General features: G+C 42.4%; 1 protein-coding gene across 3 annotated transcripts in view; it reads left to right on the top strand.

Moving 5' to 3' along the window:
* LOC136676585 (ectopic P granules protein 5 homolog) overlaps positions 1–12,265 on the top strand; it is a 58,135-nt gene that overhangs the window by 9,213 nt on the left and 36,657 nt on the right. For all 3 annotated transcript variants that reach the window (XM_066653686.1, XM_066653688.1, XM_066653687.1), the window contains exons 6-13: positions 143–250; positions 746–819; positions 2,475–2,586; positions 5,138–5,252; positions 5,992–6,142; positions 8,155–8,316; positions 9,200–9,357; positions 11,233–11,387. In XM_066653686.1, the coding sequence (XP_066509783.1) occupies positions 143–250; positions 746–819; positions 2,475–2,586; positions 5,138–5,252; positions 5,992–6,142; positions 8,155–8,316; positions 9,200–9,357; positions 11,233–11,387 (1,035 nt within the window). The remainder of the gene's footprint in view (positions 1–142; positions 251–745; positions 820–2,474; positions 2,587–5,137; positions 5,253–5,991; positions 6,143–8,154; positions 8,317–9,199; positions 9,358–11,232; positions 11,388–12,265) is intronic.

Genomic DNA, 12,265 nt, shown 5'->3' on the forward strand with positions numbered 1-12,265 from the left:
CTTCTTTATTTTAGACGATTCACCCGCCACTGGTCACCTGCTGACACCCAAAGCTCTCTGCTTGTTTACTAGATTTACCAGAATCACAGTACACAGTCTTTTCATTGACTGATTTCAGATCTTTTTCTGGTTTCTTGGGCAGGTCTGTGTGCTGCAGCGAATAGGATCTGCTGGAGAACATCTGTACATCCTCAACCACCTATTGCGCTGCCCCGCAGGGGTCGGGAAATGGGCTGTGCCCTTTCTACAGGTGATAAGAGACCTTGGAGCCCTGATCTTCAAAGCCCACCGTCCTGCACAGTTCACTGTCCTCTCAGCCGAGCCGGGCTGTGTCTGAACCAGAGGGTGTTTGAGATATGCTTCAAAGGCAGCAATAGGTCACAACGTTGCCAGGATGAAGAAACACTAACGTAGGCTCGCCGAAATAGTTACAGCTTTGGAGATTCCAGAACGCAGTGCAGGCAGTGTTTTATATAGACGTTAAAGTCGGACAGGACTCGGCTCACTCCTCTGCTTATTAACGGCTTATTAAATGTTTAGTTGTAGATAAAACACCATTCCGCATCGTTAACAGAAATGAAAGAAAAAAAAGAATGTATCTTGTAAATGACATGAAGATTTATACTTTACAAGACCAAGGACATTGGGCTAACAGAGGAAATGCAGTTCATTTTCATTTGACTTTAGAGGGAACTGACATGGACTCAATGCTACTGTTATTGACTGCATCTGTTTCTCCTCTTAGATTAAAGTGCTGGACAACCCTTCTGGAGTTTATCACTTCATGCAGGCACTGGCTATTCTCATGTCTCCGGTCAGGTGAGGACCGCCGCCTTGAGAGAATGATGAACTTTCAAAGTATTCATGTGAAATGATGTTGTATGAAGTGTACAGATGAGTGTTCATACATCCTCCTGCTCTTTTGTCATTTTATTATAACTGTTGCAACGTATTAAAAATAACAACAACAACAAAAAAAAAAAGAATCATAATTGAAACACTGTCTTTAAATCATTTGAAACCAGAACATGTTTCGGACACAGCATTAACCTGAAGAACAGGACAAATATAATACACATGGCTTTACAGCGCTTTTCCTGATGGAACTCATAACGAATTCAGCGACCAATAAAAATGTTTCGTTTATATTTTATTGAATGAAACAACTGTTGTCATGTGTAATAACACGCAGCAGTCACCATTAAACAGTGGTGGATGAGGAACAGAAACCAAGGTAAAATATTACTCCAGTAAAAGTCAAAGTCCTCATTGTAGATCTCCACTCGAGTAAAAGACAACAGTGTTTTCCTTCAAAGGGAAAAGTATCAAAAGTAAAAATATCATGATTTATTACGGCTCTGACGTCCTATTATCGCTCTCAGTAGAAGACTCTTGAATAATCGATTCGTTTTATGTAAAACTCTTGGTTTCAGCAACATTTTAATACAGTGTCATTATTCAGTCTGAGATTGACCTCTGTTAAAAATACACTGAGAGCAAACTTTGTCCATCAGGTAGAACCCAACTGCTGTGAAATTACGATTTCGAGCACGTGGTTTTGGTTTAAGATTTACTGGCACATTACTGGGCTGGGCTCGTAATCCTGGGCTGCTGAAGAAGGTTCAGATTGTCCTCTGTCTTTTCAGCACACGCTCCCCCGCTGGCTCTCGATGCTGCTGAACTGGAGAGCTCTGTCTGGGCCGTAACACCACCTCCAACAGTTAGACAAGCTTTCCTTGGAAATCCCCAGTCCTGTCCCAGACCCAAACCTGCTGACCTTCAGTGGATCTGCATGTTCTAGTGTTCAAGCGCTATGGCTCCTACCCAGGGGGTGGTCGGTGGTAGCCAAGGGCCCCATAAATTAATCTTTGGCCACCTCCCCACCCCCCACCATTGCTTTGCCAGCACCATTTCTGTGGGGACGCAATTTAACAGCGCACCTCAAACAAGTAGCTCTCAGAAGAAACAGAGACCCCACCCCAAACAAGTCTATGATATCTTTTTTAAAAACAGAAATTTGTTTGGTATAGTTTAACTTTCCTCACCCACCCAGCAGTACATGTCTGACCTGATTGGTGTGATTACACGCTCCTTTCAGTTTGAAATTTAAATATTTTTATTCATCACATGACACAAAAGAAACGATAGAAATGTAGTGAAGTTAAAGTAAAAAGTCGCCCAAAATGGAAATACTTCAGTAAAATACAGATACACCAAACAATTACTCAAATAAAGTAACGAATTACATTTACTTTGTTACGGTCCACGACTGCCATCAAATGACAAGAGTTTGAATTAGGAATTACAGTTATACATCACACAAAAAACACCTTTCACAACTTATTTGTAACCGAATAGACTGTGTTTTAGTGAGATATCTATATTTAATAAATAGGTCATGAGGTGTTTATTCAGAGTGTTTGTGATTGTTTGTGACACTGATGTTTGTTTGTGGTATGTTTTGTGATATTCAGTGACCGTCCTGAGTTTCTTTGCCATATGAAGCCCAGTGATTTGAAAAGTAACAGCAGCTTTTCTGGACCTACATCTGCCAACTGGACCCTGGTGGATGAAGGTGGAGAAGAGGTCAGTCGCTAAAGTAAACTAAAGTAAGGTGAATGAAAGATGACTGATAATTCCACTTCTACAGCGCCGTTAGGGAGTCTCCTCAACCTCCACCAATGTATAACATCCACCTGAACAATGTGCCGCAGCCAAACAGTCACCACACTTCAGGTATTAGGGAGAGGGGAGGAATGAGGGAGTAACCGAGGCTTTTTAATGAAGATGGGGATGATCAGGAGGCCAGAAGTTACCACAGGGGCAGATTTAGGGTCACACTCCAACACTTTTCCGGGAACTGACCCAGGGATCTTTAATGACCTCTGAGTCAGGACCTTGGTTTCACAACTCGTTCAAAGGATGGTGCTATTTATTCAGTACAGTGTCCCTGGCTTTTCCACTGCATGGGACTGGCTCGACTCGACATGGCTCAGCTCGGCTCGACTCACTTTTAGCCGGTCGCTTTATCACAAAACGTAGGCAGTGATATCCAAAATCCTTGTCTCTAACTGGAAGCACGGGCTTTGAAAACCACAACAACGCCAGTAAAGTTAGGTACTGTTTACTCGTGTATTCGTGTGGTGTTTTGTCTCCACTCTCCAGTTCTCACACATCAGTTTTCCTTGTTGCACACTCAGCTTTCGCTGGAGATTATCAGTGACCACTGTCTCAAGAAGCTTTAAAGCACCTCTGGGTAAATTTACGAGCTGACGTTGTCCATCCATTCATTATCTGTAATCGTTTATCCGATTCAGGGTCGCGGTGGGTCCAGAACCTGCTGTTTTTTGGCCAGCAGCACTGTTCGTAAAGCAGTTCTTTGTAGATGTTCTAAGTATAGCCGGTGACTCTTTATAAAACCACATTTCTGCCACGAGATCATCACGATTACGACTTCCTGCCTTTTTATTGTGCAACACTTGCAGCTGAAAAACGGCTTGAATTGAAAACTTTATTTAAAACAGTGAGACTTTTCTGCTATTAACCATTTAGCTTTTACTTATGGCTTAGAATTTCAAACATTTGATTTGATAGAAGTACATTTCCCACGTGAACTGGTGTGGAGATATGTGACGATTCCTAGAATGACATCATTTTTTATGGAAGAGAAATAAAGTAAATAAGACCTGCTTTTCATAGCAGTGTATCTCTGGCCATTTAAGAACATTTAAAAAATTATTGAAAATAACCACAGCCTTGCAGCTACACATCCCCCAAAACTCTCCCTCCATCCCTTTTCCTCTATTTCTCCTCAACTCATTTCAGCCCTTTATACCGTCAGCTCAGCTTATGCTCAGACCTGGAACCGAGCGAGGTGAGTCATGTGGCCTCGGCCCAGACTAAGCTTGTGTGTCTAGGAGCTTGGCTTTGAGCTGTGCTGCTTGGGTCAAAGTCATTACTTTTTCTCCAACAAGGTTAAGGCAGGGCATGGCCAGTGGTGAGTCTTAAACGAGACACCACTCCAAACAAGTCCACGCCACCTCTGGGGAATCAGGCCACAATATCTTTTCTAACCCTAACCCAGAAGCAGTATAAAGACCACTAGCACTGGGCAGCATTGGGCTGTTATGATCTCGGACTTCACCTTACTAATGTTCTCGAAGCTGCATACCTTCAAATCCTCATTGAGTCCAAGATAAACTGAACATAAACTAGAAGAGTAGAGGCAGTTACTGCAGAAAGTGGGGGACTGTTACTACCCTCCATTTCAGAGGAAATTCTGGTGGTGCAAATGTCCACAGGCTTTGGCTCATGTGGCTTGTATCACCTGATCTGAAGTCTGTATAACCCTTTACTGAAGTCTCTATAGAGTTCTGCATCAGTAAAACGTAATGAGGGCTGTATTCAAATGTCTGGTTAAGAAGTGTAGGGATATCGCTATCTTGTCTTTTGGACATTTTGTTTAAAACGTAATGAGGGCTGTATTCAAATGTCTGGTTAAGAAGTGTAGGGATATCGCTATCTTGTCTTTTGGACATTTTGTTTATCCTGTGAGTCTCCCCAAATTTCAAACAGGGCCACCAGCCTCGGGAGGGTGAAGGCAAACTTAAGGCCAACCCACAGCTTCTTTTCAAACCACTGTCAATGCAGTGCCACTGAACATCTGAGTGTGTCCTAGGAAAACACAAACTGCCTAGATCTGTCACATCAGTCGCTAGCACTATGGGCAGTGCTGTGGGGAGAGCAGGTCGTCGTGGCTGGGAGGGACCTCACCTGGATTTGAATCTACAATCTCCAGGGGATGCGCTCTTAAAAATAAAGATGCTTTCAAAGGTTTTTTGAGTGATGCCGTAGAAGAACCACTTTGGGTTCCGTAAAGTACCATTGAATGGGTAAAGAACCTTAAGACCGAGTGATGGATTTTTGAACCTTTAAAAGGCTCTTCATACACGCATCTCTTAAACAAAAATGGTTCTTCATGAAACCACAAGTAGTTCTTCTATGGCGTTGCTCAAAGAACCTTTTGTAGTACCTTTATGTTTAAGACTCTGTGGGATCAATGCTTGGACGTCTTGGCCACTTGGGAGCCCCTTCCTATTATTTTTCCTAAAAGACCACTTAAATTCATCATTCTCAGGATGAAGATCCAGAGACGAGCTGGATGCTGCTATCAGAAGATGACCTCATTGCTCTGCTCTCTCAGTTTCCTTTTGACGAACTCTTCAAACACTTATTGGGAATGTCCTCAACAGGTGAGAAAAAAGCATTGAGGTAGCATCAAAGTGTGTGTGGTGATGAGGATGATCCTTATTGCGTGTAAAATCAGTGTTGGTCTTAGTAGTGCATGCGTTAAATTGCGTGAGTTATTTGCTCATATTTGACCCTAAAGTTGAGATATTTCTGTTTAAAATCGCGGCAGTTAATTATGAACAAAAAAGTGGACAGAATCATTTTTGTCAGAATAGATTTATTACTGTCAAAGTTTAACTTCAGCAGTTTACACAACACTACTTTAGAGGAAATAATCCTTAGTTCCTGCAGTAGTAGCTCACTCAAACGTTGACAGACATAGGCTACAGCTTCTGAGTTCCTATCAGCAGTGAGAATGAACCTTTTAATCCTCCGAAGTCAAATTGAATAAGCAGAAAACAGTACATTTTGGATGCTGCCAGCTGCCAGCCCATTGTTCTGGATTGACATCTGAGAAAATACACACAACAACATTTTTAAATATTTTTCTTTTAAAATACGGTAAAAAGTAGCAGCCCTTTGAGTTTAGACTCCTACACACCTTTAAATAGCACTGTGTTTCCTTGGGTATTTAAAGCCCTCACCAAGTAACCTTTGCTCTCATTAATTTGGTTTCTTAATATTTTTTAAAACTTCTGAAGATAAAGAAGAGGGCAGTGAGTCTGTAAGACAGTTATCTTCATCCATAAAACAGCATTGTGTTGTTTACATTTATTCAGCCGAGTTGCTACATATTTTCAGGTATCTACCAACCTCAAGCCACCACCAGTCAGAAAATGATGAAGATATTTGCCTTTGCCTCGTCTCTGGTGGAACTGTTGGCTGTTGGGCTGCAGACCTACAATCGAGCTCGCTATCGGCAGTTTGTGAAGAGGATCGGCCACATGATCCGGTCAGCTGATTTCCCTCAGTTCCTGAATAATTTTTCTCTGTTGCTGGACACTAGACCCTTCTAAATGTTGACCCTTTTAACTGCGGCCTTGTTATTCTGATGTTTACCAGACATTTTAAAGTCCCAGGGACAACAGTAACTTCACATTCTTGGTGCAAAATGTTCCACCTCTGTGTGTTAGTTTTATTTAGGTCAGGCGTTAGAATATGACACATGATGATGATAAAACACTTTCTTTCCTCATATTCAGCAAAAAAAAGTGTCCGCTCACTGTTGTAGCACACACGTGAAATTGAGTGACATCCCATTCTTAATCCATGGGGTGTAATATGACCTTGGTCCAACCTTTGCAGCTGTAACAGCTTCAACTTTCCCACAAGGTTTAGGAGTGTGTTTATGGGAATCTTTGACCATTCTTCCAGAAGCGCATTAGTGAGGTCAGACACTGATTGACGAGGTCTCCACTCTAATTCCTGACAGAGGTAATCTATTGGGTCTAGGTTAGGGCTCTGCAGGCCCCTCACGTCCTTTCACATCACACTCGATCATCTGTGTCTTTATGTACCTTGTGTTGTGCACTGGTTAAAAGCCTAGTCTCTTCGGTCGGACACTGCAGTGAAGTTGAGGTACACCGGCATGGCATACTTTCTGCCCAGGGTTTGTTGTATTGGGATAGTGCAGGTTCTAAGTCCACATGTCACATGGGTACTGTGTGTGTGTGTGTGTGTGTGTGTGTGTGTGTGTATGTGTGGGGTTTAGTTATCGGAGACTACAGTCACTGCCTCTCCTCTCTTATCAGCTTCAGGGGGGTCCAAACCCAGGCTAACTGGACTAGATATCGTTTTCTTTTCCAAAGAGTTTTGTACACTGGTAGTTTTGCTTTGATATTGACACCACTTTGTTCCTATTGGGTGAATCCCCAATTCCCAACTGCCCCACCGCTTCACCCTACCCCTAGGAGTGGGGTGCTCTTAAGTCTTGTTGGTAAGGAGGGGTAGGGCCAAGGTGTACGGCTGTATAGTTCCTGAAACTGAGGTTTTTCAGGGGCACTCTTCAAACGAAGGGCTATGAATGCCTTGTGAATCTCTGGTAAATTGGCCACATACGTTTCCAAAGAAACCTACAGATGTCAATAAAGCATTGTAAGCTGCATTCATGTTTGAAAGGTGCTATAAAATGTAAAGATTATTATTATTACTTACTGTAAATCTCTGAGACATCCAAGCAACTAGGTGTCAGTATTACAGCATCAAATTTCAGAATGTGAAGAAACAAATGTGGGGAAAGTTCTGATTGCTTCTTTATGGAATATAATTTAAGTCTCTTTATATAAACTTACTTTTCTTACATTTACATATTTTCCATAGCGGCTGTGGATTTTATTTATGTTACAGATGCCGGCTGGAAGTTTTGAACAAAAAAAAAAACGTTGAATAAACAGCTGAATTCAGCTTCGTATCACAGAGAGTTACGAGTGTGTGATAATAAAGGATTGTGGGACGTTTTGAAAGCGTATGATGCCCTAAATTTAACCAAAGTCCTGCAGAGTTTCTCTGATGTCACTGCTGACCGGCAGCAGAGCAAAACTGAAGCGCTGGTGTCTCTGTTGTTCTGCTGATGCATCAGACTCTGGTGCCCTTTTCAGGTCGTGTTCCTGCATTGCTACCAGTGATTCCGGGTAGACTCCGAACCCATTGTGACCCTGAACTGGATAAGGGTTACACACAATGAATGATTGTAAAAGTGGGGTAGGGGTAAAAATAAGAAATGGGACTGCCACTGTCAATCATTCTGCGATTTGACCCGCCCTCACAGTTCAGCGCAGCAGCAGAGAGCTGTCGGAGCTAATAAACTGCATTACTGTATTAATATAGATTGAATATAACATTGAAAATGGCTTATTCTGTGGCATACCTTTTAAAGATGAACTTAAACACTTTTATACTTTAAAACACTGCTACCATTGCTTTGCCGTTGACTCATGGGTCATGTTTCTCTCTGCTGTGCTCCAGGATGACGCTGTGTTATGTGAGTGACCACTGGGCGCAGTACATCAGTCTAACTGGAGTGAGCCGGACCACCATGCAGGAGCAGTCCTTCTCCATGGAGAAACTGCAGGTGGAGTTTGATCACCTCTTCCTTCGCGCCGTCTTGCATGTGCTGAAAGCCAAGAGGTGAGCCCGCTTCTCGTTTTTGTAATCTCAGGTGCATATAATACCAGATAATATCCACAGAAAAGCATGAAAAACTAAGGGCAGAGTACTCAACACCAAATATTGGCTAAAAGGGGTGTAAAGCTTGGGCTTGTGGAGCAGTGGAAATGCATTTTCTGGAGTGAAAGAACACACTATCCATTAAATATGGAGTAAGGTGGAGTGGAGTTTGTGATCCACAGCTAGTCATCCATCATTAGCTGTCACCTGACCTCTCTGGTGTGAAAGCCGTTAAATCCTCCACCATGTGGTGGAAAGCCTTCTCAAAAGAGGTGAGGCAGTTACTAAAGCAAAACAGGACGATCTTCCTGTGAATGATTCTTAAATAATTTCAGTTAATTTCAGAAGAAGCATTGGGCAAGTGTAGCGAATATCTGAAACAATATTTATGATCTCTAACGTCGAATTCTCCATCTGTAACTGGTCTAAACCCACACTCACACGGACTTTTGGACACAGTATTGTCCCCAAGAACAGAACAAACCCATCACAGTCTTCTGCAGCTTTTTCCTGATGGAGCTCAGAACCAACGCAGCGCCCAATAAACTCTTCACCCTCCACACGGCTTTGTTTTTAGGTTCTTTTTTGTTGAGCGAAAGAAATACTATGTTGTAATTACAATAAAATGCCAGTTTTAGAGGCTGTTTGAAGTTTGAATTACAATTATACGTTACACAAAAAGAAGTTTTTATTTTTTCACCTAATACTAATTCCACGTATGATTTGAAGCCCATAGCCGGAGATCATTGATTCCGATTTCACCCTGTGTCCTGGATTTCCCAACTCTGTGGCTCCTCCTCTTCACCCATGAATCCTGTTTTCTTTCTTCCTTCGCCGTCTCCAGGCTTGGCATCTGGCTCTTCATGTCAGAGATGCCTTACGGCACACTGTCCAGTGCCATGCTCTGGAAGATCTTCTACATCATGCAGTGTGCGGAGACGGATGGGCTGGACAGACTGGGCTGCAGTCTCAGTGTAGAGAGCTGCATCAAGGGCCTCCGAGGTAAGTCTATGCTCCTGTCCTCACAAAAGCATCTTAAAGGAACGACAGGTCGTTTTTACCACCACAAATTTATAAAAAAAAACAGTACAAATGAAAGTAATTTTGTATTTTCTCAGTTTAGTGTTTACTTTTATATTATGTTCAGCTACAATGAGATCAATAGTCTTTGTAGTCAGTGAAACAGTTTATGTTTCATAGGGTGGGTCACCTACATGGGATTGTTGCATTTTTAAAGCAACACTAGGCAGTTTTTCTATTTCAAAATTCTTCAGAGCTTCAAAGTCTTTGTGATTCTCCACAGAGCTGTGTCAGGGAGAATACACTCCAGGCTCAGCACTGCAGAAACTGCACTATTTAACTTTTGGTGGAAGGTAGGAAATCACCGCAACTCCCTCCCCCTTGATTTCAGGACAGTGCTGTAAAAGTGAATTACAGTCTTCAACTGTGGGGGGGGGGGGGGGCAGGAGCAAAATACAGATTCTTACCTGGAGTTGCTCTGGAAAAGAAAGTCTGCTAAATGCTTCTCATTTTGATTGTTTACTTTCTCTAAAACATTATATTCATTAAGATTTAGAGCTGCATTTATCTATAAAAGGTGCTGTACAAATAAAAGTTATTATTATTTTTATACTGTTATTACTCAGTGTAAATCTCTGACACACCCAGACCACTAGGTGTCAGCGTAACAGCAAAACATTGCATACTGTAAAGAAGAATCTTAGGAGAAAGGTCTGATAGTTTCTTTAAGGAATAAAGTCTATTTAAATAAAAACATATTTTCCTTGCATTTACAGCTTTTGGCAGAATATCTTTTGTTTAATAACTTTTAATTTTCTTTACATTATATTATTACAACATTTCAGCACTGCTCTTTCTGCGGGTCGTGAAACAGGGGGAAGTGTATAGAGGGCTAATTTTAAACATGATGCCTTGATAAATGGCATGATGCCTTGATGAGTGTGTTTGAGAGTCGGAGCAGGCTCACAGCCAGTGGCTCTGTGTGAACTGGCATCACAGAATTCTTAAGAAGAAAAAAACTCTTAAATATTTTTCTTAACATTTTACTTGTAGTTGGGGAAATGCACTGTAGAGGTGCTGTTGTGGTGGTTGGTGATGTAGCACGTAAAGATCACATGGAACTGGTGGCATTGAGCATGCATTAAGGGTGCCAGTGGGGCTAGGTACAGCCGTAGTCACCAGGGAGGCCAGTGTGGATTTATGGTTGTTGATGGTAAAGGGTAAGATAAGACTGTAAAGGTAGCTTGGATTTAATTAATAATGATTTTTTTAGCATTTTATTTAAGAGCAGTCTTATGAACGTTTTAGAGTTTACCATAAGATCCTATTTTCTAAGGAAAGCTTTTGTGAATCTAGCCCCTGGAAAGCACATGGACCCTGAGACCGCTGTAAAAGCTGTAGGGCGGTGAATCAGAGGCAATGCTTTTCACTAAACCCACAAGGTGCCCATCAGCCGAGACGTTTTTGGAGTCTGATGTATGCCTCTTTAGTTTAGAAGCAAATGTCCACTGTACGAGCCGATTACTAATATAATCTCCACTCAACAGCATTGTTCATATGAGCTTAAGGTCACTGTGCCCAATGCCAAGTGTGGGCCAGATTGTAGTAATCCCTTGGCATTAGGCTGTGAACAGTGAACCAAGATCTAGTGTAAAGCCTTGGCAGAAGAGTGGAGACTGTTACTGCAGTAAAGAGGGAAACGACCTGTTAATAATCCACCCTGGATTCAGAGGATTTGGATGAGCTTGAGGCCACATGGTTGGCCTCAGAGTTAAGCTAATAATAAATGGAATCTAATAATTCACAGATGAATTCTGTACAAACTGAAGGCACCGTGTTTTCTCTGTGCTTTTCTAGAAGCAGCTCACCGAGAAAAGTTTAAAGACTGGCTCGCAGAGATAAATAGCTCCGATGGGATTTGCCTGCTGACCACGTTCGCTCACATGGCTCAGCCGAAACGCACCGACGCCGACCCGGAGTTTGTCAGGACCGTCGTGCTGGAGATATACGAGGTGCTTTCATGGTCCTGTAAAAGTGAGCTGAGGATCCATTGACCACAGGGTTTAAAAACACCATCCATGAGTTTGTTTGTTTTTTATTTTGTAGAATAATTATTTAGGGGTAAAGTTTAGAGACGCAAGACTAAAAGTGACCAAAAGGTCCCTGGTTCCATCCCCTGGAACTGCAGGAACATCCACAGCCTTGAGCAAGACCTCTAACCCCCAACTTCTCCACGGGTCCCAGGGTGGCTGCCCTTCACTAGGGTCTAGGTGTTTTCATTGTCCTTAATCGTGTGTGTGTGTGTGTGTGTGTGTGTGTGTGTGTGTGTGTGTGTGTGTGTACCTGTTTAGGTGTGTGTAGCAGGTCCTGAGCAGTAGTGCTGATATATAAAGCTTTAGTGTGTGTGTGAGAGAGTGTGTGTTCACTGACAAATTTCATGGTTCCTCTGTACAATAATGTTGAAAATGTAATAACCTACTGAGCTGAAATAGATTTTATGTTTTACTTATTTTATACCCACTTATTTTTTCACTCAGATCTTAGCCATCTACAGTTTGGCCCTGTTAGCTGTTAGATAAACCTCCCCCGTCACAGTGTCATCAGCACTGGGAGTGAGAGGACAAGCCCCAGATTCAGTTCCACCTTTTTTCACAGTGCTGCTAATGTGACCAGGCCGCCCGAAGCACAGCAGGAGATCACCCAACATCCAGGGCTGTAACATCAGCTGAAACATGCCCGTGCTGGCTGTCACTGTACTGTGTTATGAGGGGAGGGAGGATGGGGGGCAGTTGTGCTCTGTTAGGACTCATGGGTCTGGATGATTGAGATGTGGGGATTGAACTAGCAGGCTTTTAATGATGGGGCCAACATTTAGACTATTATCTTTGTA

Source organism: Hoplias malabaricus, chromosome X2, assembly GCF_029633855.1.
Source record: "Hoplias malabaricus isolate fHopMal1 chromosome X2, fHopMal1.hap1, whole genome shotgun sequence".
In the NCBI taxonomy this organism is placed as follows: Eukaryota; Metazoa; Chordata; class Actinopteri; order Characiformes; family Erythrinidae; genus Hoplias; species Hoplias malabaricus.